This window comes from Mchenga conophoros, linkage group LG3 (genome assembly GCF_057382185.1).
Source record: "Mchenga conophoros isolate Kocher_MC1m ecotype Shallow Benthic linkage group LG3, M_conophoros_male_GT1.1, whole genome shotgun sequence".
Classification (NCBI taxonomy): domain Eukaryota; kingdom Metazoa; phylum Chordata; class Actinopteri; order Cichliformes; family Cichlidae; genus Mchenga; species Mchenga conophoros.
The window spans coordinates 13,990,061-14,016,775 of record NC_140528.1 but is presented as its reverse complement, the minus strand read 5'-3'; the positions used below and the strand labels follow the sequence as shown (position 1 = coordinate 14,016,775).

General features: G+C 41.3%; 1 protein-coding gene across 3 annotated transcripts in view; it reads right to left on the bottom strand.

The window, feature by feature from the left end:
- The window catches only part of LOC146577353 (uncharacterized), a 109,711-nt gene extending 85,204 nt beyond the window's left edge, over positions 1-24,507 (bottom strand). The window contains exons 1-5 of one of the 3 annotated variants that reach the window (XM_085253492.1): positions 16,816-24,188; positions 6,844-7,092; positions 6,457-6,562; positions 3,619-4,215; positions 3,023-3,293 (exon numbers count right to left, since the gene is read on the bottom strand). In XM_085253492.1, coding sequence (XP_085109618.1) covers positions 3,023-3,293; positions 3,619-4,215; positions 6,457-6,474 — 886 coding nt within the window. In that variant the 5' untranslated portion in view covers positions 6,475-6,562; positions 6,844-7,092; positions 16,816-24,188. Of the gene's footprint in view, positions 1-1,697; positions 3,294-3,618; positions 4,216-6,456; positions 6,563-6,843; positions 7,093-16,815; positions 24,189-24,209 lie in introns of those variants that run through there. The other 2 variants (XM_085253475.1, XM_085253484.1) reach the window with 2 other exon arrangements.
- Between the last annotated feature and the right edge of the window lie 2,208 nt (positions 24,508-26,715).

Sequence of the window (26,715 nt, the reverse complement as noted above, 5' to 3'; positions counted from 1 at the left end):
CTGGGGAGACACAGGAAACAGAGAGACAGGGCTGACTCGACATGAAACGATGAAACGTGGGACACGGGAACAGAAACTAAACACAGGCTGAAATGAACACTGAGGGAGGGAGAACTAAGATTACTGAGAGCCTGATAAATAAGAAGAACAAAAACCAAGAAAAACAAGAGTCAAAGAAAACCAAAAACACAAAGCATTGGGCCAGGACCCACTGCTGTGGCATTTATATGTGATAAAAACATTAAAAACTGCTCAGATGTTGAAATCTTTCTACGTATACTTTAGGTTCAGCTCTCCAGCCTGGCATTTGGTTAAGCATGATTCAAACATTTGATTTTGTTTAACTGGTTTTAATTATAGTTACTTTTTGTGAACATTTGTTGCAGCATTTAAAAATACATCATTTATTTTCAAACTTTTATTTGATTTAGAGCATCATATTTGACCAACGTAAATGTTTTAATTTCATATAAAATAACTGAAGCAGTGAACTAAATATCTGAAATCTTTCCTTCCTTAAAAGTTATAATCCTACTTAAGTTATAGTGCAAACGCTTAAGCAACAAATATACTTGATGCTAATTAATTAATATTTCCCTTTGATGTTGCAACTATGCAGTCACTTCTGTCTTTAAACAAAATAATATTTTCCAGTTACAGAAATCATAAAGTCCAAACTAAAGTGCTACTGTTGCTATATGCATTTTATATAAATCATGGATGATGGTCCTGACATGAAGGAAGAGAAAGTTACAGGTTGCATCCTTTGACTTTGTCTCCGTGCCTTTGGGCGATTTTCAGAAGGACAGATGTTTCTGTTCAATTCTTAAATCAATTTTTTCAAACACAAACACTATTTTAAAGCTTCTAGAGAGTAAAATATTCATGATAATTATAATAACAATAATAAAAACAAAAGCTCTCAGCTCCATCAAACCAAGCAGCAGAAAGAACAATAACTGAAGAGAAAACTTTAACCTTGTAGACTTCATTATGTTCCAGCTGCTCTACAGATGCTGTGACCTCGAACTTAAGCAGGTCGTAAAGTATGTGCAGCTCAATAACTTCATAATCAGACCCTGTGGTATTTAGGCAGCAGAACAACTAAGAATAACAACTACAAATAATGTTTTTAGGTTTCTGTTGTACTGCAAGGTTCTGTACAGGAGAACCAAACCAAGAGCAAATATTACGTCTCATTTACACCTGAGCACGAAGAGCCATCAACATTTAGCAAATTGAATCATCTTTGTTTAGATGCAAGAAGAATCATATAGAAATGAAAAAGTAGAAATAGAAATCCAGAGCAAAGATATCCTCTAATTCAGCGTAGCACATGTGCAGCTGCTGCGATTCACGTAAGCATTCGGCTCGTCGCTGTTGCAGATTTTTCTCTCGCTGTTCTGGCTCACAGCACTGCAAACACAAAAATAAATATCCCCAAAGCTGTGAAAGGGAGCTAATTAGTAAGAGTATTGTTACTCTCCGCAGGAGTAGTCCAGCAGTAGAAATCAGTCCAATAACAAGGTGTGTAACATCTAGCAGGGTGACAGAAAAACCCAGGGTAACTTCTAAGGACCTCAACGTCTCTCTCACATTGTGTTTTTTAAACATGCTTCCATTTGTCACTTCAGTCTTTACTCTGAAATACAGGAAGAGAAATCATGGCTGAAACAATTTCTCATGAAACCAGGGGTGTGGTCCAACAGTCAGTTTGGTGAGGAAGGTTCCTAACTGAGAGAAGTGACCCAGAAGTATCTGTGTAGCAGCCACAATGAATCAAGATCATGAGCTTTATTAACTGATCAAAGTCTCTTCTTTCATCTTCTGTATCATTCAGTTTGCATTGGTAATGCCCATTATTGTAATGCTTTTTTAAGACGAGCAAAACTTTATTTCACTTTGGGTTAGCTGGGATAAGTGATGGATGGAGGGAATTTTATTTCAGCCACAGAAATCCTAAACAGGAAGGAGGAGCAGAGTTACAGTGGATCACTATCCAGCAGGGAAACAAGGTTTATTTCAATTTCTTGGCCATGAGTGAGATTTACTGAGTGGGCAAATTAGGGAGACGACACCATCAGATCCCGAGCCCTCCATGTGTTAATCAAGAGACGGCTGCTGTGCTACATCCATATATAATGAATAAATTAGGAGCTAAAGCTGAAAGGACAGTTTATTTGTACCATCTTCACGTGAACACATTCAAGAACATCACAGATGAAGAAACATTAAAAACTTCCACACTACATAAAGCAAGAAAAATAGTTTTTCTTTCAGGTGGTTTCAGAAAAACAGAAACATCAAACATCTCCAAGACTCTCTTTGAAAGAACTAAAAACCTTTGTTCTCATGGTCCAATCATGAGTGAACTCCCCAATGAAGCCTTGTGTGCTAAAACATGTCAGAGTTTTAAAGGTTAAACATGAGTTTCCAAAACGTTTTGCTGGAGAACAATGAACTATTTGACTGAGTTTCAATCATTTACAGACGAGCAAAACCAGGACAGAGAAAAAAGGACAAAACTGACTCAGTAAAACAACAGAAAAGAAGATCCCATGTAGATCTGTATTATGTAGAAGTTCAGCCCAGCAACCAGTTCAGTTCAACACAAGTTTAAATGATTCTATCTGAACTCTGTGGAGCCTGATCTCAAGCTTTTTGAGTCCAACACAGAAACCAGAGGATCTTTCTGTGTCTTCAGATTCACTGTGATCCAGTCATGGGAGTGATTTCAGCCCTGAGTGATCGCGCTGATGTTTGCACAGAGCAGACAATGAGGTGAATGTTTGGGCACATTGGTAACAGTGAAACAGTTTATTAGTAACGTGGGATCGTTTGTGTTTGGAGTATGAACTGAGATTCCTGAAGCTCTTGTCACACTGGTCACAGCTGTAGTTTCCTTCCATGTGTGTACGTTCATGAATGTTACGACTTTGTAAATATGAGAAGCTTCTCTCACAGTGTCTGCACTTGTGTGGTTTCTCTCCTGTGTGGACTCGTTTGTGTGTTTTAAGCTGACCTGCAGTGGTGAAGGATGACCCACACTGATCACAGACGTGCTTTTTAACCCCACTGTGAATCAGTTCATGTCGTTTTAAATCACTTGATGTGGTGAAGCTTCTCCCACATTCTTTGCAGTATTTCAGTTTGTCTCCAGTGTGTCTACGTTGATGTAGTTTTAGGGTCTTTTGCCGACTGAAAGTTTTTCCACAGAGGTCACAATGAAAGTCTTTCCCACCACCACAGTGATGACAGGGTTGAGAACTGGATCCATCTGTGTCGCTCTGCTTCTAAACAAAGACACAAAGACAGTGTAAGTCAGTCCTTCAACATTTGTATCCTGAACGTCGCCTGAAATAAAGAGCATCTCTGCAGACGTCCAACTACATTTGACTGTTTCAGTTAACACACTCAGTTTACTGGGCTGCAATAACTACAATACTACCACCATAATACTACAGTAATACTAAAATCATAACTGAAAGGAAAATCTGAATAATCACTCAGAGCTGCTTTTCCATGCAGTAGAATTGCTAACATGCTAACACAGTTTAATGAGCAGAGTTGTTCCAAACAGTCAGGCTAAAATGACAAGATAACAATATAAATACATACCTCACAGTAGCTGCGCTTGTAGAGTCTCTTTCTGGTGTGGATCTGTTGGTGTTGTCTCAGGTGATGTGGAGATTTAAAAGTCTTCTCACACAGGTCACATTGATAAGGTCTCTCCTCAGTGTGGGTAAATATGTGTTGTTGTAACTGTGCATCTGTTGTAAAGTATTTGCCACACTGTTCACAGCAGTACACATCATGTCTGGTGTGAATGCGTAGGTGTGTATTTCGGTTCCCTCTCTGGCTGAAAGTTTTTCCACAGATGTCACAGCTGTATGGCTTAATTCCAGAGTGGGTAACTAGATGCTTCTGTAAGTTGCTACTGTGAGTAAAAGCTCTGCCACACTGATCACAGCTGTACGCTTTAACTCCACTGTGGACGAGTTGGTGTGTTTTTAGGGAACCCTTCAAGGAAAAAGACTTTCCACACAAGTCACAGCTGAACGGTCTCTCTCCAGTGTGGATGACCTGATGCTGTTTTAGTTTAGCCCTCACAGTAAAACCCTTCCCACACTCGTCACAGGTGTGTTTTTTCTCTCCCTTTCTTCTGTGAGGTTTGTCGGCCTCCTGAGAGCGCTGACTTCTGGCTCCATGTTGGTCCTGCAGTGACAGAGATACAAACAGAGGCAGTGAGTGAAATGCAGTCGTGGAACAAACTCAACCTTCAAACTCCATTAACACTAGTTTTAAACCTGAAGGTGGAGCGTGGCACCAAACACCTTAAAGGTCTCTTATCCCCACCTGCTGGTAGTTCTAACACATTACATCCAACCTGCTGTTAAAGATAATTCATGACTGTTCAAACACTAAAATCATGCCCATCCATCCTGATTTTGTACACACACACACACACACACACACACACACATTATTTTATAATTTAGATTATTTTGTTGTTTCCTATTACATATTTCTATAATTTGTATAGATTTATACAGAATTATTCAGTGATAATAAATCCTATGTTTGTTTATTCTAAAGGAACCCCGTTAGCTTCCACAACAGATGTTGCTCGTCTTCCGTCAAATACTCCCATATAATATTACACAATAAAGTGGATTCAAGATATCCACATAATTTCACTCTTACATCCACAGTGAGGTTTCACAATTGTTCAAACATAAGTAATCAATAATAATAGTAATAATATCAATAACATTGAGGCACATTACACAAATTTCAAAAACAAATCATGTCTTACAATATTTACAACAACTAAAAGCTCTGTAAATCAGCTTTTAAGTGTTCATTGAAGTTTTGAATAATTCTCTAATTTTTTAAGGCAACTTATTCCACTTAAAAGTTGCTCTAAATGTAACAGTTTTACAAAACGTTACTTTTAACTCGAGCATTTACTAAATTGCAGCTTGTTGAAAACTGTGTAATATGATGATGTATTTCATCTGGATACTGCAGCTGAGCAGAATAAATGTGGTGTGTTTAACAGAATTGCTTTCTTTAGAACTACAAGTAAGCCATAGAATATTTTAGCCTGTACAGGAAGCCAAGAAAGGTTATTATGCATTTTATCAATATTAGTATAGTATGAACATCTTCACACTAATCTGGACGCCTTATTCTGGACTAACTGAAGTCTGTTAAGATCTGTCTTATTAGCTGCTGACCAAATGATTGAACAATACTCCAGATGAGACATTGCTAGTGCATTAATGACATCTTTCATAATGAAGAAGTGATACACAAAGAGCATTTCATAGCCATAGCTATGCCTTGTCGGCAGAGTTATGTGACATTAGTGATGTTTGTACTTTCAGCGTTAACTTTGATTTCCATGTGTGACGACTGCAAGTGTCCAGAGTGAGGACAGACTGAGGGAGCCACTGCTGCACATCATCTGTGAGGCTTTGCACCCCTGATGATCCACCAGGACAAACTCAGCAGTGTGTGAGGAAGAGGAGGAGGAAGAGCCAGCAGCACAGAAATGAAGCCCAACAATCATGTTTCAGTCCTGTGGTCTCAGCCTCAGATACTCATCAAATCACACAGAGCTCATGTAGAAACAAATGAACTAAATATGTTCTCCTTCATTTCTGTCAAACAAAGCTGTATGAAACGTTTCCAGCTGTTAGTATCATGGTTGCTAGGCAACCTGGGCAGCGCGACGGAGGCTAGACGTCCCATTTCACGAGCCTACGAGCCTCGCACTTCGGCCTTAGCGGTCTTTGAGTACGCGGCCCTTGAGGACTTTAAAGCTGCAGAACCTGAATCGGGATACAGCCATGATGATCTCCAGCCTCGTGCTCGCCAACATTCTCACCTGAGTTAAGAAGACGATCACTGAAATGGTCTCAGCAGGTCCTTTGATGACAGCAATGAAATTCAGTGGTAAGGCTTTTTGGGGATTAAGTTCGTTTTCATGGCAAAGAAGGACGATGCAGTTCATCTGATCACTCCTCATAACATTCTGGAGTGCAGGCAAAATGCTATTATAAAAACTTAAGCAGCAACTTCTCCAGGTTCCAATATTTATGCAATTCTCAAACCTTTTGGCCACGACTGTATAACCTCTTCTGAAGTTTAGTGGATATTATACATGGTTATGCTCAGGATGTGTCGGCCAGTTTCCACTGGAAACGCCTTTTGGTTAAACTGTCAGCGAGGAATTTGCATTTGCACTGTTACATTTTTATATAACTTTAATGCACATAAACAACAGCTGCTTGTTTCAGTGAAAATACATTGATGGGTTTTAAAAAGTTGTGCAGCTGTAAAGTATTTTGTCTGGTGTCAATTCTATCGTCAGCTACATCGTTATGGCAAATGTTCAGATGTATATGGTGATAAATATCTTTGGTCATATGGTCCTGCTCTGTCTGTCACCTTCTGTGTTGAGCTCATTGTTTCCTCTGTAGTGGCTGAGCTGAGTCCAAGTAGCTGAAAATGTTCCTCTGCTGCTCCGTCAGACTCTCCTCCTCCTGCTGATCAGCTGGGACACAAAACAGATCTTTGTTAGGCTCCACACTGCACTGAAGAGTCAAAGTGTCTCATATGTTCATCTGACAAGTAAAAGAACACATTTTTGTTTCCCGAGGTGGGCAACTTGTTGGAAACAAACACAAAAGGTTTGAGCACTGATACCTGCCATTGCTGCCATTGAAAGATGCAACGCCAGCAATGTGGATTGTCAAGACTCAAACCAATCATCAAGCAAAGACAACAGGGATCATTTGTTTCTGTTTATTTAGCATTCACAGCATTTGTAGTTGCCTTCTGTGCAGGGGAAGTCCACGCACACTGTGTGGTACCGCCATCCGCAGAAGGTGCATTCATCCTCTGTAAGAGAAACGAGATTGTCTGAGACTGAAATGATATTCACTAAAGTGGTGGTGATTTGTAAAACTTCACATTTTGACTCGGGACGTACTCTGCATGAAAACAAGCGCCCACTCTTCCTGCTCAACAAATGCCAAGGGCGGAGCCTTATACCACGTGATACAGAAGCTGTGCCGTGTGATGCTAAAATTAGCAGGGAAACAACAACGGAGAGCACGTCAGGGATGACGAGAAAGTGACAGGAGAAAATCCGTCCCGGTCAACCACCCAAACATCAATAACGGGAACCTTATACAGCGCTTCCCTATACACGTCGAACTCCCGCAGGCACAAAGACATTACGGAGGCTATCACTTATCACCTGACCAAAGATATGGCTCCCATCAACACTGTGCAAAACGAGGGATTTAGGAAAACGATCAACACCCTAGACAAACGCTACACAGTGCCGTCCCGCAACTATTTTTCTATTGTTGCACTACCTGCTCTGTACACGCAGCGTCGAGCAACGGTGGAGACGGAATTTCAAGCAGGACAACATTTTGCTGCAACAACAAAACGAGAGACATTTGTTGTTTTATGTTTATTTATTGTTATGAGAGAATCATGATCTCAATTCTAAAATCGTGATTCTCATTTTATGCAAAATCGTGCAGCCCTAACATTAACACAAAACTATTGTTTCACCAGAGAAACACACATGAAGAGAGAGAGAGAGACAATAACAGCTACCAAACAGTCATCATAATTCGTCACACAATGAGAAAAGGACAAATCAACAAGTAACAATGACTAATTAATATTAAAATCTGTAACATAATGTATTGTTTGGAGTTTAGTCTGATTGGTTCAGGATGAGCTGCCATTATCCAATCACACGTCTGCTTACCTGCATCTTTTCTCTTTTTTCTAACCTGAGCACCTGATGGCTTTGAACTTTTGTTGTCCATCTTCCATTGGTTTGAATTTTGCGCTCCAGTACAAACAGAAATCCCCCAACCCGAGGATCAGCACAATTAACCTAACAGCAGGCACGTGCAGAGGGGGGGGGGGGGCTAGAGGGGCTTGAGCACCCGCCCCTTTCCTGATGGGTGCCCAAGGTGCCCTTTTGTTGAGGCAACTTTTTTTTTTTTAATTTTTTTTTTTTTTTTAATGTGTGTGTGCGTGCGGAGTCCTGTCTGTGCCCCTCAACAATAATATTTAACTATTAATCACAGTTTTGCTAAATAAAAGGATCTAGCTTGCATCAGTCACATGATCACATTTAACCAATGATCGCCCTTGACGGCAGAACGCGCTGGTTACGAGCCGGGAACGAGCTCACAAAGAGCACGCGCATTTGTTGCGGTCCGGAGCTGTAGGAGAAACACAAGTTAACTCAGAGACACAGACTGATGCGACAAAACCAGTAAGTAGCTGTACAGCGCACACTGTAGTGTGTAGCACACAGGAGTATTAGCTTATTACGTACACGTTGGTAAGCTGTCTTGTTGCTACTGACGAACTGAAACAAACGAGCGTGCTGTGTGTGCAACAGCGCGACAAACATTACCTGTCCTTTTATTAACTGCACAGGTAGTGCTGGTCACAGCTGCTGGCTACCTGTGTAAGGCTGTCATGGGTCTGTAGCTCTGTCACCGTTTTAGGGAACATATTTAGTTTTAAAGCAAGTTTCCGGGCTTTTCCTGCCTTTCTGGAGGGATTATATTTCACTAAAAACGATCTAATATGCATGCCCACATAATTATGCATTATTATAATTATAATATATTAAAAACACACGCTGTATTTTAAAGAACATGCATTAAGAAGCAGATTATATTAGATTTATATTTTAAATAAGACAAAATTTGGATGTTACAGCAGGAAGATTATTGTATCTCTACAGTTTAAAAATGTAATAAGCTTTGCCCTGCACAGAGTGGATAGTGAAACAAATGGAATCATCATAAATACATTATTTCATATTTATTACTTCCCCCTCTTTGCTTTATTATTGTAGCTCTAGTAATAAATAATAATGTAAGGATTCTGGATCAGCACCATGATGCCCATAGTATATACAGTATTCTGAAGAAGGTCTAAAATGTCACTGTGTGTGTGTGCATGTGTGTGTTTTATTTAGATGGATTTTTAAAAAAAAAAAAAAATTACTCATGATATAACATTGTGCAGACATGGCTGGTAAGGACATGAGGAGGAAACAGCAGGAGCTGTGTGAGGCTACTAAAGGCAGGGCTATAACATTTTTCTGTCATCATTTTATTATAGATTAAGTGCAAGAGTTGTTAGGTGTGGATAATTAGATTATAGTTTATTGCAATAGCAAGTTGTGCCTTGTTCTCACATAGACAGCAAGTGGAGAGTGATATATGAAATGATGGGATGGAAGGAAGAAGAGAAGCAAAGAGTGAGTCACAGGCAGAGCCTAAATTATTTCTCACAGTTTTTTGTTGCCTTATGGTTCCAAGCGCTGTCACCAATCTTTGCATTTTGTTATTATCTCATGACACTTGTTTAATCAGCTACCATCTCTCCTGTGGACTTTTTAATGTCTACAGTCTCAGACCAACACAGCCCTGCCCTCATAGCTGGACTGGCCATCGGGCATTTGCCCGGTGGGCCGCTGGCGATTTTTTGTTTTTATGGGCCGACCGATTTTTTTTTTTTTTTTTTTTTTTGGGGAAGGGTATAAATAATGAAAGGTGTTGGATTGGCCAATTGGTCATGATCGACTCTGGGCTGGACCAATTACAGCCGAGGAGGTCGGATGCACCCTCCCCCTTGTTTAGCAATCTTATAGACGAACTAAAGAAAATGGAGAACAAAAAAAGGAAAGGAGGTGCCGAAAAAATTAGGGCCAATGTGATGGACTGAGTTGAAGAACAGGAGGAGCCCAGGAATTATTAGAAAAATATAGTTTCCATTTATTTAACCCCCAAAAATTATATTTACAAGACTAATAAATGTTGAGCTCATAAAAGAGGTCAAAGAAACAAAACTGAACCCAGGCAAAGACTGCAAACTTAACAAACCAAATAACTGCTCAAACATACATAATTGACCTAAACATGAAATGACATACAAGGGTATATATAATGGCTGATCAGACCATTGTGACACATGAGGGGTAACAAACAAAACACAATCATAAATCACAAAAAATGCAGTACAATCTAGTTTGTTAATAAACTAAACACTAACGAAGAAAATCAAAAACCCCATTAAACCCTAAACTCAAATATTTAATTAAATACAAATACTTTGTTTTTAAAGTAAAGAAAACACACATTCCCCCCCCTTCAGCAGGAAGTGGTGGTGTGGTCCAATTATCTTCCTTTGTATTTAATGGTTTCAAACCCTGGCTACCATCTTTTGTCCAGCAACTCCCAGGGATGATAGCAGGTAAGAAATAAAAAGACAAAGGTTAGTCAGAAAGCAAAGAAATGAAGTAGTATGAATACATAAGTAAACTAAATGTGCGCGCTTACAAATAGAACAAATGTATCCAAACCAATCAATAAAGTTATTGGAAACTAAAATGTATTACTATGTTCAAATGAAGAATGAAAATACAAAAGTTACCGACTTTAGAGTGTGGCCACGGGTTTGGCCATCACACACACCCCCACTTCTGGATCTTCCATCAGGCAGCGAGAGAGGTAATCAGCAGTGGTATTGTCTTTTCCAGGGATATAGTGAACCTTAAACTGGTATGGCTGCATAGCCAGATACCACCTGGTGATTCTCCCATTAGTGTCTTTCATTCTCTCCAGCCACTGCAGGGCTTTGTGGTCAGTTTGAAGGATGAATTCTCTTCCCAGCAAATAATACTTGAAAGAGTCAAGTGCCCATTTAATGGCCAAGGCTTCCTTCTCAACCGTTGCGTAGCGGCTCTCCCTTGGTAGCAGCTTACGGCTGATGTAGGCGACAGGATGTCGATCCTCTGGTGGTCCCTGCAGAAGCACTGCTCCCAAACCTCTTTCAGAAGCATCAGTCTGCAATGTAAAGTCTTTTGTGAAATCTGGTGAGTGCAGAACGGGGTCCTTACTCAGGGACTGGCGAAGGTCTTTGAAAGCTGCAACGGCTTCAGCTGTCCACCGAATCTTATTGGGACATCTTGAGCCAATCCTGTCCGTCAGTGGGGCTGCTCTAGCTGAGAAGTTGGGAATGAATCTGTTGTAGAACGCAGCCATGCCGAGGAAGGATCGCAGCTGTTTCCTGGTTTGTGGAAGAGGACATGATGCAATTGCATTAATTTTGTCAACCTGTGGTTTAATTGTCCCACCTCCAACAGTAAACCCGAGGTACTGGACTTCAGTCCTAGCAAGAGCACACTTTGCTGGATTGATGCAAGCCCTGCGGAACACAGCCGATCCAGCACGATTCTTAGGTGATCCACATGCTCTTCCCAAGTTCCACTGAAAACAACAACATCATCAAGGTACGCACAAGTGAATGCTGAGAGCCCACAGAGTACCTTATCCATTAGTCTTTGAAATGTTGCTGGGGCCCCATGGAGACCAAATGGCAAGACTGAACTTGAACAATCCCCACGGAGTACGGAATGCTGTCAACTCTTGAGACTGCTTAGTGAGAGGTACTTGCCAGTATCCCTTGGAGAGATCAATGGTCGTTAGATATTTTGCCTTCCCCAAACGCTCAATGAGATCGTCAATGCGTGGCATTGGGTAAGAGTCAAATTTTGATATGGAATTGAGATACCTGAAGTCGATGCAAAAACGTATCGTGCTATCCTTTTTCGGAGCCAACACAACAGGGTTGCACCACTCACTTGTTGAAGGTTGGATGATTCCAAGAGACAGCATGAGGTCCACCTCCTCCTTTAACTCCACCAGGAAGCGTTCCGGTATCCTGTAACTCATACGCTTCACAGCTGCATCAGGTTTTAAAACAATGTCATGCTCCACCAGACTCGTACAACCTGGGTACTTTTGAAATATGTCTGAATCAATCAGAGGTGTTACCTGAGACTGTTGCTCACTGGTGAGATGGCTCAGGTCCAGGACAGACTGTTACTGAAGGCAAGTAGTCATTAACTTCTTCCTCCTCATCCACGCTGTGAATAAGCAAACCCTCTGTTTTATTCTCAGTGCGTGGAATCCATTCCTTAAGAAGGTTAACATGGAGCACTCTACTCCCTCGCTGGAGACCTGGTGTAGAAACTTTGTAGGTAGTAGGTCCAAGTTTCTTCTGTACTTCAAAGGGTCCCTGCCACTTTGCCAGCAACTTGCTGTCAGAAGTTGGCAACATTACCAAAACCTTCTGGCCAGGGACAAAACTCCTGTGGCGAGCTTTTTTATCAAACAAAGTCTTTTGTTGCCTCTGAGCAGCTGCCATATGACTGAGCCAGTTCACTCATTTGCTGAAGCTTTTCTCTCATATGAATGACATATGAAATAACATTGACCGATTCCTCTTTACCTTGCTCTCTCTCCCATGAGTCCTTTAGCAGGGTCAATGGGCCTCTCACCTCATGGCCATAAAGAAGCTCAAACGGGGAGAAGCCAGTGGAGGCTTGAGGAACTTCTCGGTAGGCAAAAAGGAGGTATGGCAGCCACTGGTCCCAATCAGACCCTGTATCATTGACAAACTTTCGGAGCATTTGTTTGAGAGTTTGGTTGAAGCGCTCCGTCAGTCCATCTGTCTGTGGGTGATAAGGGGTTGTCCGCACACTCCTGATGCCTAACAGCTTATAGACCTCTTTCAACAGTGTGGACATAAAATTAGTGCCCTGGTCAGTTAAAATCTCCTGTGGGAATCCAACCCTTGAGAACAGTTGAATCAATGAGGAAGCTACAGTTTTTGCTTTAACAGTTTTTAATGGAAAGACTTCAGGATACCTCGTAGCATAGTCTGTAATGACTAGCATAAAGCGATTTCCAGATTTACTTTTTCTACAGGACCAACTACGTCCATGCCAAGACGCTGAAATGGTATACCAATGATTGGGAGAGGTTGGAGTGGTGCTTTGGTGGGGACCCTAATTGAAGTCTTCTGACATTGAGGACAACTCCTGCAAAACATAGCAACATCTGAGCGCAAACCAGGCCAGAAAAAGTATCGCTTGATGCGAGCGGTGGTCTTATGCTTCCCCAGGTGGCCAGCCCAGGGAATGGAGTGCCCCAAAGTAAGCACTGTTTTGCGGGCTGCTTTAGGGACCACTAACTGCTTAACCTGGCCGTGCTGGTGGTATAAGATGCCATCTTGCAGAATGTACAGCTCTTTATTTGTGTCAGATTCAACAGAGTCCTTTTCCTTGGCCCTCAGCAACATGGCAGACAAAGTTGGATCAGCCTGCTGCATTTGTCTGATGTTCGTAGGTACTGAAAAACCTAAAGGCATATCTGGAGCAGCCTGAACTGATGTCTTTCTAACAGTGTGTTGAAATTTTTCACGTCTTCTTTGACTGCGTGGCTTCCAAGACTTTCCGGGATCTGTCTCTAGTTCAGCCTCAAAGAAGGGTAAAGCACTGAGGGTTGCATAATGCTCGTCCTGATTTTTAGTTTGAGCCCTTGTTATAACAACATTGCACTCATGTACTTCCCTCAACAGATCATAGATGACTGGCAGATCCTCCCCAAGAACTACAGGATAGGGCAGCTTATCAGCTACACCAACCTTTAACAGATAGGGTGTCCCCTGCACTACAATAAACAGATCAGCAGTAGGGTATGGTCTTTCATCACCATGTATACAGCAAACTGATATGGTTTCAGAGGGGCATGTGTAATCGTTTGACACATATTTCCTGTGTACCAGAGTCTGTGTGCTGCCAGTATCTATTAAAGCATTAATTTCTTGTCCATTAATCTTAACTGTGGTGATTTTATTTGACTGCTTTCTCTCAGATTTAATATCCACATTCTGATGAGGCACGAAACACATCTGAGATAATTTTCTTTGATTATTAGGACACATGGGCTTAGTGTGACCTTCCTGTCCACAAAGGTAGCACACTGGTGGCCTTTTACCTGGCTTCGAGCTATTCAGGGGCTGCTTTTCCCTTGTAAAGGGCTTACCCACACCCGTCGCTGACCTCTGAGGATGCTGAGGGGGTTGCAACCGACGTGAATCTCTGGCAGCCTTCCATGCACTGTTGCTCCATGGCTGACTCTTACTTCGGGCAGCTACAAACACATCAGCCAGGGTGGCAGCCTCTGCAGCAGACTTTGGATTATGCTCCTTAATCCAGACCTGAAGCTCAGGACACAGCATTCTTAAAAACTGCTCCAAGATAATAATTTCACCAACTTCTTTTACAGTTCTGTTTTTCGGCTGAATCCATTTTTCATAAAGTTCTTTCAGTCTTGCATACAGTTCCTTGGGACTCTCATCAAAAACTTCAAGACAGCGAAATCTTTGCCTGTATGTTTCTGGGTTTATATCATATTTTTGCAAAATGGCAGCTTTTACCTTGTCATATTGCAGTGAATCGTCCACATCCATATTAACATAAGCACTTCGAGCCTTACCAGTAAGAAGAGGAATGAGGTGAAAAATCCAGTCTGACTCAGGCCAGCGACAAGCAGCTGCAATTCTCTCAAAAGTGGTCAGAAAATGTTCAACATCATCTTCAACAGCTAGTTTCTCCAGTTTAGGATGATGAATATGCACAGACTGACCTGTTAATATGGAGGCTGAGCCAGAACCCTCATGCTGAGATGTTGATTGTGTCTGATAATCAGCTGGAGTTTCAACAGACTCTGGATCAGTTGATGTGGGCTCTGGAAGTGGGGTGGTTCTGGCCTGCACTTCCATTTGCAAAAGCCAAAACTGGTGTTGCAAACTCTTAAAACGCTGTTCTTGCAGTACAGCATCCTCTCTCTGTTTTTTATCTCGAACTTCCTGTTGTCCCAAGAAAGCCTGAAGAATCCCAGCAATATCAAGAAGAGTTGGCTCCCTGGTATCCTCTCCTTCAGTGTCTCCAGCCACAACTGAAATTCCTTCTTCCATCTCCTTCTCAATCTCTGGGTGGTGCAAGGCCTCTCTGGCCTCCATTTTATTTCCTCTCTTTGGGCGCACAGCATTCTGCATGGCTCAAAAAGTTTGTCAGGGGAGAAAAAGGGGCAGAAAAATGCAAAAAAAAAAAAAAAAATCCTGTCTCCTCAACTGAAGGATCCCACTTCTGACACCACATGTGATGGACCGAGTTGAAGAACAGGAGGAGCCCAGGAATTATTAGAAAAATATAGTTTCCATTTATTTAACCCCCAAAAATTATATTTACAAGACTAATAAATGTTGAGCTCATAAAAGAGGTCAAAGAAACAAAACTGAACCCAGGCAAAGACTGCAAACTTAACAAACCAAATAACTGCTCAAACATACATAATTGACCTAAACATGAAATGACATACAAGGGTATATATAATGGCTGATCAGACCATTGTGACACATGAGGGGTAACAAACAAAACACAATCATAAATCACAAAAAATGCAGTACAATCTAGTTTGTTAATAAACTAAACACTAACGAAGAAAATCAAAAACCCCATTAAACCCTAAACTCAAATATTTAATTAAATACAAATACTTTGTTTTTAAAGTAAAGAAAACACACATTCCCCCCCCTTCAGCAGGAAGTGGTGGTGTGGTCCAATTATCTTCCTTTGTATTTAATGGTTTCAAACCCTGGCTACCATCTTTTGTCCAGCAACTCCCAGGGATGATAGCAGGTAAGAAATAAAAAGACAAAGGTTAGTCAGAAAGCAAAGAAATGAAGTAGTATGAATACATAAGTAAACTAAATGTGCGCGCTTACAAATAGAACAAATGTATCCAAACCAATCAATAAAGTTATTGGAAACTAAAATGTAGTGATGGCCAAATGAAGCTTTCTGAAGCACTGAAGCTTGTATTGAAAAATGGTTCATTACTCGAAGCTTTTCAACACAGTCCTCTCTGGTGACATCTGGTGGCCAAAAATACAAAGAGCAGCTTGAATCCACAAAATAAAACCAACTGCTTCATTACGATTGCCTACTCTACACAGTGGAGTTTTGTCTGATATTGGGCCTCCGTTGTGTTGCTTTGAACGTGTATTTTTTTGGTGGTTAAAAAAAAAGTGTTTTATTTGTTTAATAAATAGTTTTGACCAGTAAACTCTCCTTGTTTAAACATGCACCATGGTGTGGTCTTCCTTTGCTTGTGACTTCTTGATGTTAGTAAATACAATAATTGAAAAATACCACGTTACATATAATATATACATATAATAATGTACAACACATTATGGAGTATGCTTCTGCTCTGAGGTCCTGCCTCCATGCACTTATGCAATTAATCGCTAGACAGGTGTATTTATAAATAATATTATATTAGGGAAATTTTCCCAGACATATTTTTGACCTGGGGGTAGAATTGATTGTGAAATGGAAAGGAAAAATGCTTATGAAATTGCAAATTAAAAACATGATGCATTGACGGTAACCCTTTTTCAATTTTATTTAAAAAGAGAATTTGTTCTAATGTGCGATGGCCGAACCTGTTCCTTTTCGTGGAGATCATTCATCCTATCATTTATCCTAAGTGTTAAGGAAAATCCCTTCACATGGCACAGAGGAGGCTGGAGTGCAGAGAAACTGGTAGAGATGCAGTTTTACAGTCTACCTGGGCCCCACCAACTGTCAGCTAAAGAGAATAAATAAATTCAATTGCTGCACATTTGGCAGACTAACATTTTTAGATTAATTAAACAATAAAATATATATTTTTACAACATTACATGTAAAGAGTCAAGTGGAAGTTTTTCTAAAGTTATTTAATGATATTTATATTATGGAAGCAGATTTTTGACATTTTACCTTTTTCCCGTTTTCAGATATAATAAACACGCACAAAACAAAAGCAAACGGCCAGAACACAAAGCTGGAAAACCCACCCGATTGACAAAAATCAACTCAAAATTCTCACACGCAACAGAACCTCCTCTATTCCTCGCTGGCTCCAAATCTCTCAGTGGAATGATCAGTGGTTTGCTATCTGTCACCATCAAAACACTCCACAAATGCCGTGAATGATTCGCTTCCTTATAAACCATTGAATCAGATACCGAAGCAGTTAGGTTCTAAATGAAGCTTCGGACGTCACTGATCACGTGACTCTGGCCAAACGAATCAAGCTTCGATACAGTGCTTCTGAAGAAGTGTGTTGATTTTTTTGACACACGCACCGGAGCTTCAGCTTCAAGCGGGCCATCACTACTAAAATGTATTACTATGTTCAAATGAAGAATGAAAATACAAAAGTTACCGACTTTAGAGTGTGGCCACGGGTTTGGCCATCACAGCCAAAAAGAAACAAGCCCTTCAGGCAGACGCTGCCAAATGTGTGAAAATTACTGAATTGTTTGGTGGTAGCTATGGCACAGCTTCCATAGATTTAGCAAGATCAGCAAGTGGTGGAGGCCAGCAGGTGGATGAAGGAAAGGGGAGGCAAGAGGAGGAGAGACCCGAGGCGGCCGCTGGTCATAGTGGCAGAGGAACTGAACTTCAGGTAAGAAGTTATGACCTGCTGTCTATCTGTGTCAGATATAAACTAATTTTAGTTGTAGCTTGTTTTCGTTGTGGTGACTTTATACAGTCGCTTAGAATAACTCGTACAGCGTAACTAGCATGACTGAGTTTATATACTGCTGGGCGGGTGCTATGAAGTTACTGATAGTAAATTTTATTTTATGCTTAAGGTTAGTTTCTCAAACTTCTCAAAATCTTAACAAATTGTGCCAATCCTTACATGTTGCACCAGCTGATTTATCATCAAAGGTGGAGAAGTCTGTGACAGAGGAGACAGAAGAGCAAGAGAGAGAGATGGAAGAGCAAGAGAGAGAGATGGAAGAGCAAGAGAGAGAGATGGAAGAGCAAGAGAGAGAGATGGAAGAGCAGGAGAGAGAGATGGAAGAGCAGGAGAGAGAGATGGAAGAGCAAGAGAGAGAGATGGAAGAGCAAGAGAGAGAGATGGAAGAGCAGAAGAGAGAGATGGAAGAGCGAGAGAGAGAGATGGAAGAGCGAGAGAGAGAGATGGAAGAGCAAGAGAGAGAGAGTTGGAAGAGCGAGAGAGAGAGATGGAAGAGCGAGAGAGAGAGATGGAAGAGCGAGAGAGAGAGATGGAAGAGCAAGAGAGAGATGGAAGAGCAAGAGAGAGATGGAAGAGCAAGAGAGAGAGAGAGATGGAGCAAGAGAGAGAGATGGAAGAGCAGGAGAGAGAGATGGAAGAGCAGGAGAGAGAGATGGAAGAGCAGGAGAGAGAGATGGAAGAGCAAGAGAGAGATGGAAGAGCAAGAGAGAGATGGAGCAAGAGAGAGATGGAGCAAGAGAGAGATGGAGCAAGAGAGAGAGATGGAAGAGCAAGAGAGAGAGATGGAAGAGCAAGAGAGAGAGATGGAGCAGGAGAGAGAGATGGAAGAGCAAGAGAGAGAGATGGAAGAGCAAGAGAGAGAGATAGAAGAGCAAGAGAGAGAGATGGAGCAAGAGAGAGAGAGATGGAAGAGCAAGAGAGAGAGAGCCAGGGCATCGATTACTTTGCTCGCCCTGAACCTGCCATATTACAGGCCTTCTTAGATTACCACCCACAGCAGAACAGTAGCAGTGCAGTTGTGATGAGGGTGTTCAGCTGTAAAGATGGCACCAACAGGAAGTGGCTTACTTATTGCAAAGAACGCCATTTATTGTTCTGCTTTGTGTGTCTGGCATTTGCAAGGCTGACTGACACCAGCACATTTATAACAGGCATGAGTGACTGGCGACATATACACCTGCGCACAGAGGAGCATGAAAAGAGCAATACACACCAGACCTGTGCTGAAGCTTTTTTCTTAAGGTGCTCAAAAGGCAACATCAGGAGCTTGTTTGCTGGCAGTCAGTTGTCATCTCACAGAGCACAAGTGAAAAAGAGACGGCAAGTTTTAGAGCGTATAGTGGATGTGATCAAAGTACTTGGGAAGAGGGGACTCAGCTATAGGCATGTGGAGAATGAGGCTGCATACACTTTAGGTGATAACACCATCGATCATGGTAACTTTCTGGAACTGATTGTGTTATTAGGCAAGTATGATATGTGCCTTGGAGAATATTTGAATGACTGCATTGAAAAAAGCAAGAAGTTGCATTAGTGGATCAAGAGGTAGAGGATCTCTCATCACCCTACTCTCCAAAACAACTGTCAACTCAGTGATTGATCCACTTGGCCATCTCCTTCAAGAGAGCATCGCCAGTGATGTCCAGAAAGCTGGGATGTTTTCTGTTCAGCTAGACACAACCCAAGACATCACAGGTTATGATCAGTGTTCATTAATCATCAGGTATGTTACTGAGTCTGTGCAGGAGAGGCTTGTCTCCATAGTGAGGTGCGAAGCATCCACGGGGCAGTACTTTGTAAACTTGCTTTCCGGAGTTTTAGAGCATCTGAATCTTTCAGCACTTATGACTGCCCAGTCTCCAACTCATGTGCATGTGTGGTGCTATGCACACATACTTAATCTTGTGATTGCTGACATAACACAAAGTGTCATTGAAAGTGGATCACTCTTTAATTTACTTAATGACATAGCTGTGTTCATCAAGGAGTCCTATCACAGGGTTAATCTGTGGGAGAAACAAACCGAAAACACAAGACACAGACGCCTCAGTCCAATAGGTGAGACACGGTGGTGGGCCAAGCATGATGCCCTCCAGAAAATCTTTGGACATTTTGGAAAACCAGATGATGGCCTCTTCGTTGATGTAGTGCTGACGATGGAAGCCATTGAAAAGAGGGAAAAAGAAAAGCCAGCTGTTTGTGCCAAAGCACGAGGCTTTAAAGAGTGTCTCTTGAAGCATGAAACTGTGTTAACAGCACAGATATTTCTTAGAGTGTTTGAGCAAACAACTCCTCTGTCAAAGTACCTCCAGTCAAAGGGGATGGACATTCTCTCTGCCCATCATATGGTGACTGCCACACAAGATGGCCTCAAAAGTATTGCCAGGGACTTTCCAACTGTGAAGACAGCTGCAGACACATTTGTGAAACAGACAAATCAAAAACTAGAGGAGAGGGAGAACAACACAGACATGGAAGTGGAGGCTGAACTACCTAAAAAGAGAGCCAAAAGGAGAAAAGGCATGGCCGGAGAGATGCCTGAAGATGAGTTGCAAATCAATGCTGAGAAATCATATGAGGTGAAAGTGCACAACATCATCCTGGACACAGTTATTGAAGCAATCCACAGACGATTTGTCATACATGGCCCTCTTCTTACCGATTTGGCATGGTTGGACCCCAGGAAGTTTAGCCAGGTCAGAACAGTTTCTCTTCCAAGTAATGCATTTCAGAACCTCAGCGCCTGTCTATTTAAATTTGACAGCAGGGCTACAGTTAATAACCTTCAGTCAGAACTGAAACGTTTTGCTGAACAGTGGGAAAGGCTTAAGACATCACATGTAGATGAGTACACGACCAGAACAGCAAAGGACAGATCTGAAGAATGGGACGAAGAAAGTGAAATTGTGACCGAAAGCTGTGGTTCTTGCAAAAATTGCCCACTGTGCTGCTATCAAATACTCAGGCGGTTCAACATGCTGTCTGATGCCTATCGTCTCCTTGGGCTGGCATACAAGTACCTGCTGACCCTCTCCCTCACTCAGGTTGCCTGTGAAAGAACATTCTCTACACTCAAGTTCATTAAAAGCAGACTCCGAAGCAGCCTGTCTGCAAACAAGCTGGAGATGTTTATGCTGATGGCCACTGAAAAGGACATTCTCATGTCATTGGACTCTGACATGGTCATTGACAGGGTAGCTGAGAAGAGTGACCTGCTGAGAAAGCTCCTTTTGTAACCTGGTGAGGTGAAATAAAAATGAGCAAAACATTCCTAATTATCTATTGTTAATATTAAATTCAGCTTTATTGTTATTGCCTAAACGAATACGTTTAGTATCTACCTTCACTTCAAACAAGTCAAGTGATTGGTAAATGCTTAGAATTTGTCCATCTTAATAGATAGAATAAATATGAGATTGGAGTATTAGGCATTTATAAACATATATTCTTACAGTCTTAATCTGTCATTGTTTCATTTCAGATGCTGTCAGTCATTTTAGGAGGACTGAAGTGTGTTCATTTTAAGTAAGTACTATATGGAATATGATTCAACCATTTTTCTAGAGTAAGCATACCAGTACTGTCATCGTCTGAAAAAATCTATTAAGTACAATTCTTTCTCAACCTTCACTGTCTGTCCTTTCACTTCATAAAGGTTTCCATGTCTTAAGATATGTTCAGTGTTGCTGCTGTGGAAGTGTTGTAGGTGACCTTTTATTGATGAGTGAATAGTCTTCGGTGATACAATTCAATCATAATCTGTCCTTTATAGATTTTAATATTCATCTAATCTTTATTCCTTTCTGTCCTGTTTGTCAGGGTCTGATCATACATTGTTTGTTTAAGAGGTTCGAGACCATTCAACTTTTTAAGTTCATCAACGTAAGTACTAGTGTATATGATTTCTCTAATTCCTTTCTGGAATAAAGATGCCAGTACTGTGATCATCTGAGCAAGTCCATCAATTGCCATTCACAGTTCTTTGTCCTTTCACTTGTGTCCTGTTTTTCAGGGTCCCATATAATTTCTTCAGAAGTAAGTACTGTATATGATGCCAGTATTTTCCCATATTTTCTAGATACTGTATTAGTACTGTGTGTAAAATGCCATCAAAAACTCAATTAAGTGTTATTCTTATTCTTCTTTCTCACCTTTCTTTCTCTGTCTCCTTTCATATTTAAAGGTTGCTGTGTTAAAAAAAAAATATTGTGCTACCATGCTGTTTTCTATTGTTTTGGTAAATAAATACTTTATGAAAATATCCCTAAATCTGTCATTTGTTAATTTTAATATTAATTAATGATCATGTCTCACCTCTAGTGTTCTTGGTCTTAATTTCAGGTTTCTACCATGTGTTGTAGATAGTTCAGGAGGTTAACTCTACCAAGCAGTCTTTTTGTTTCCGCTATGTACTGTTTAAAATCCCGAATAGGGAGAATGGTGTAGGTTTAACTTTATTAGATTGATACATATATACCAACAAGGCAGTGTACATCAAAGCAGTTGTTTTCATGCAAAGGCTTTATGGTTTTTCCTATAGCGATTGACAGACCACGTGACTTTGTGCATTGCATGCCGGGAACTCCTGGCAAAACAATCCAAGTACCGCATCAAATACAAGCATTTGCAATTGCAGCACCACAAAACGTTCATTCTCCGGTATGTACAAAACGACGGAGAACAATGCCGGTCCGTACAAAGACAGACTCGACGAAAAGACAAAGAAAAGATACGAGGAAAAATCAAAGGAGTGAAAGGGTCAGACCCTTACGAGCACACAGAGGGACAAAAGACGTTAGCGTGCTGCCCAACTTTCACCATGCTCAGATTTATAATTATACGCTTCTTGGAGTGAGTCCATACACTCATGAAGTTTAGTAACTTCAGCTCACTGCAACAAGCCCAGGTACAGTTTACCGACGGATGGGTACAGGACCTTGAAATGCACCGAAAGACCATCGTACGAACAAAATCGTCTCACAAATCGTCGTCATAAATACACATTCGTTAACCGTGTATTAATATAACCTTTGAGCTCAACGGTAATTAATTAGTAGTGGAAAAATAATTGTAATATTTGAGCCATTTCTGCTGTCCAACTACTTCTTACAAAATACATTTTTAATGTTAATTAGATTTTTTTTTACGACGTAAATAAAGGTTATAGAAAAGTCACTGCCAAAGACTGATTGCGGCTTCTACCTTGTTACACTAATGTTGTTTGTAGCTCAGTATGACTTTATGTCATCCATGAGGGATGCATTTGACATATGTTTCACATATTATAGCCCAACAAGTTACTTATAGCAATTTAAATACGAGCAATCAGTTTCTTTGCAAATACCGGAAATCAGTTTTTGGCAGACAATCACTTTTTGGCACAAAGTTAATAATACAGCAGCTTCTTGCCATTTTTTGTGTTTCTTTTTATCGCTGTGTAACTGAGTTCAATTGAAAGCCTGCATGCGCTAGTACCGCTTGACAAAAGTTCCCAGAATCCTTTGCGGTTTTATCCATGAATGACGTCACATTTTTGGTGGGCCGGTCTCCAGTCAAAATGCCCGGGCCGATTTTTTGTCCCAGTCCAGCCCTGCCTGCCCTCCAGCACTATCCACAGCAACCCCTCAACAGCAACATTGTACCCATCAGGTAAAGCATCGGCTACGTTTGCTTTGCCTTGTTGCCCATATTAGATTCTTGATGAAAGTGTGTTGTTGTTATTCAGCCTGGTTCAATGTGCCCCTTTTTAACTTTGAGCACCCGCCCCTTTAAACCTCTCTGCACGGCCCTGCCTAACAGACCTACACCTTAGTTCACAGATTCACTTTGTCTAAGGTTGATTTCTGGGATTTCACACAACCCAGGATTCAGATCGTGAATCCATGATGGGCTTGGATTTACATCATTATAAATGAAATGTGCTCTACTTGGAAGCAGCCGGCCCCGCCACTTTTGACGGGTTGTGTGAGACTTTAAATCATCAAACTGTAAATTATAAATTAAATTGTTATTGAGCCTTTACCCCGAGTCCTAAAGTGTAGATTTATTTTCTTACTCTTCTTATATTTATTGTTTGTTTACTTGCACCGCTGTAACTGCAGCCTCGTCGTCTCGTCTCTCTATATGCTGGACTGTCTGTAGCGGAGATGACAATAAAGTTTACTTTGACTTCAGCAGCGCGCAGGCGCACCGAGGGCTCTCGCGCTCACTTTATAGAATTTAGAAAAAACATGGGTGCAGATTATAAGTCTGTATCATAATATCTGTTTGTTGTGTTGTTTTTATTTTCTTTTGCGAGTTGGTTATTAGATGCCGCTCCAGCCAGCCAGAGACTCCCCGCCGCCCCGCCCTCTCCTCCCTGTGCCGCCAGCAGCAGGCGCACCTCGCAAACGGAGGGCGCCCTTACTCCCAGCAAATGGCTGATAGAAAACCGATCGGTGCCTACGAATTTCCCAATATGCGCTGGCATGACGTCGGGGAAGCATGGGTACGACCGATTCTTTTATTTTTTTCTTGCCAATGCCCGTGATGCCCCCCCCACCACGATGCATTCTATTGGTTTGCACACTTACACACACCCAGCTGTGGTTTCCTGTTTTGCTGGACTCTGGAGAGCCCCGCCTTTAACGCTCTTCTCTCACAGAGAGCAACAGAAAACTTGGAAAAACTCCAGATTGACTGAACTCAGTTCAAAGTTACCTTGACACCTTTAGATGTGAGACGTAGTGATGGTCCGCTTGAAGCTGACGCTCCGGTGCGTGTGTCAGAAAGATCAACGCGCTGCTTCAGAAGCACCGTGTCGAGGCTTGATTCGTTTGGCCAGAGTCACGTGATCAGTGACGTCTGAAGCTTCGTTTAGAACGTACCTTTTTTTAAATCGAACTTTATTGAAACACAATGAGTATACAACATACAAACAGATGAAGTTTACAAAAGAACAGAACATGAACATACAGAACCAGGAGTAAAAAAATGATGATATGAGTAGGCGAAAAAAATCAACATATAAATATTGTTCTGAGAGGCTTTTTGTTGGTTGAGTCTGAAATTGATTGTATGTACAATTCATATCCTTATAAAAAGGCAGAAATATGGTGTTTTATTAATAAACTTACATTTATGGATATAAAATAGCTAAAAGTATTAACAAATATTTTATAAAAAAACATTTATCATTCTTCCTGGGGAACTTAAAGAAACAGAATAAAACATTTTCCATCGTAAAGAAAACTCCCTTAAAATATGGACAATAACAAAACTGCTAAATTCTTCCAGAATCTCTGTGTAGAGGAACCAAAAGAGATGTGCCACAGTTTCTGGATGATCCCCACAGAAAGTTCAATTAGTATTTATGTCTCTTTTAAATGTCACCATATAGTGACTGGCTGGGTAACATTTATGAAGAATTTTATATGAGATTTCCTTCACCTTGTTCACAATTAGATATTTATGGGATCATCCAGACTGTCTTCCAGGTGATATCTGGAACATGTCGGTTCCAGTAAGATATTCTATATATGGGAGAGACATGATATCTTCTTGGAATAAACTACGTATTCTCTTATTGCTGTTACCAAGTTCCTGTGAAAAGCAGATTTTTCCCACTGCTGACTCAGCTGGATCAGGGAGAGTGACTGAGGCAGATATTGAGCTGTCAGTGTTTTTATATAACATTAAAGTCCCTGAGGGTATGGCACCAAGCACCATTGAGAATTCCCCAACACTGACGGGAAAATTATATAGTGTAAGGAATTCATTGTAAGTAAGTAGTACTCCCTCGTTAAATTTTAAAACTTAGTAGCGGCCGCCATTGTTGGCAGCTGAAATTTGGCTGGGCCGCGCTATGAATTCTGGGATATGGTGGGCCACGAAGGACACACCCGACCCATCCTTCAAACTCGGGGGAATGAAGGACGCATTTGAAGGAGTCGAGGAATCGGGACAGCCTTCGTCGCCTGGCTGTGACGTCATCGGCCTTCAAATGCGGCCTCCGGAGGATGCAGCCGACGTTTTGGGACACAGCTTGTGTGTCTTTGTTGGTCATGTGACCTCCCAGGGACTACACATGGAAACGAGCAGTTTAGCTCAAATCTGGCAGGTTTCCATCGTCTGTTTTTGTCCTGATGTCCATGAACATGAACACTGTCCCTGTCAAACACGTCCAGATAATCTGATCCAGTGTTGTTCTTCTTCTGTGGTGTTTGTGATGGAGCAGCAGCTGCTGATCCTGATGTCCTCCACCAAGGGGGCAGCAAATTCAGCTGACTGTCATCATTTATTAAAAAGATGTAACAATGTGACATAATGCAATATAATAGTGTCAGTTACACATTGTGGGTTGCACTGTGGCCAGAATGGACATTACCTCCTGCCTAATGGAAGCTGTCAGCCATCCTGCAACCATGAATTAGATAAGCAGAAGTGAAGGGATTGTTAACAACAATTTAATAATAAAATGTAATGTGATAGTTGCACTTTATTAGCTCCCCACAATCGTATGAATAATAACCATGAATGCACTGCATGCTCATAGCAAGTTCTTTAGGTTTAAAGTGAGATCCTGCTTTAAAGGGCGCTTCATCTGCTGGGAATGACATGTTTCTTCTAGTATGTAAGGCTCAGCCCATCTTACTGGGACTTACTTTTGTAGATCCACATGCTCTAAACCTGGTGCTCCATGATTGGTGCAGAAGCTTTAAGCTACTATTAACAAATAATGACCATGGACTTAGTTGTTACTACAATAACTTATCATTGAGCAACTTTTAATTTTACTTGTAAAACTATGCAAGTAGAATTGAATGGGGCACAGTGAGCTGAGCACAGGCCCACTCTGTGACACTCAGAGGTTTGTGGATATCATACTGAGAGTATTGGACACAGTGCAGCCAGCTTGCAGCCACTTTCCCACCACTTTAGCACAATGTTTACATGAGACTCAGCCACACTAATGTTCCTGGGCAGACATGTGGTGCAGCATGGCTGATGGCACTGTACCTGCAGCTGTCATGGACAAGAACCACTCAATACCTCACCCAAGCCAAGCCTGTGCTGATGTTGTGATCTGAGACCGAGACACTAACCCAGGATCATGATATGATGTTGTGAGAGTTTCACTAAGAATTAGCTCTGATTACAAGATTTCAATCTATCGTAACTCTAATTTGTATTTACTTCAGTTTGTTCATCTTGGAGCTGTGTGCAG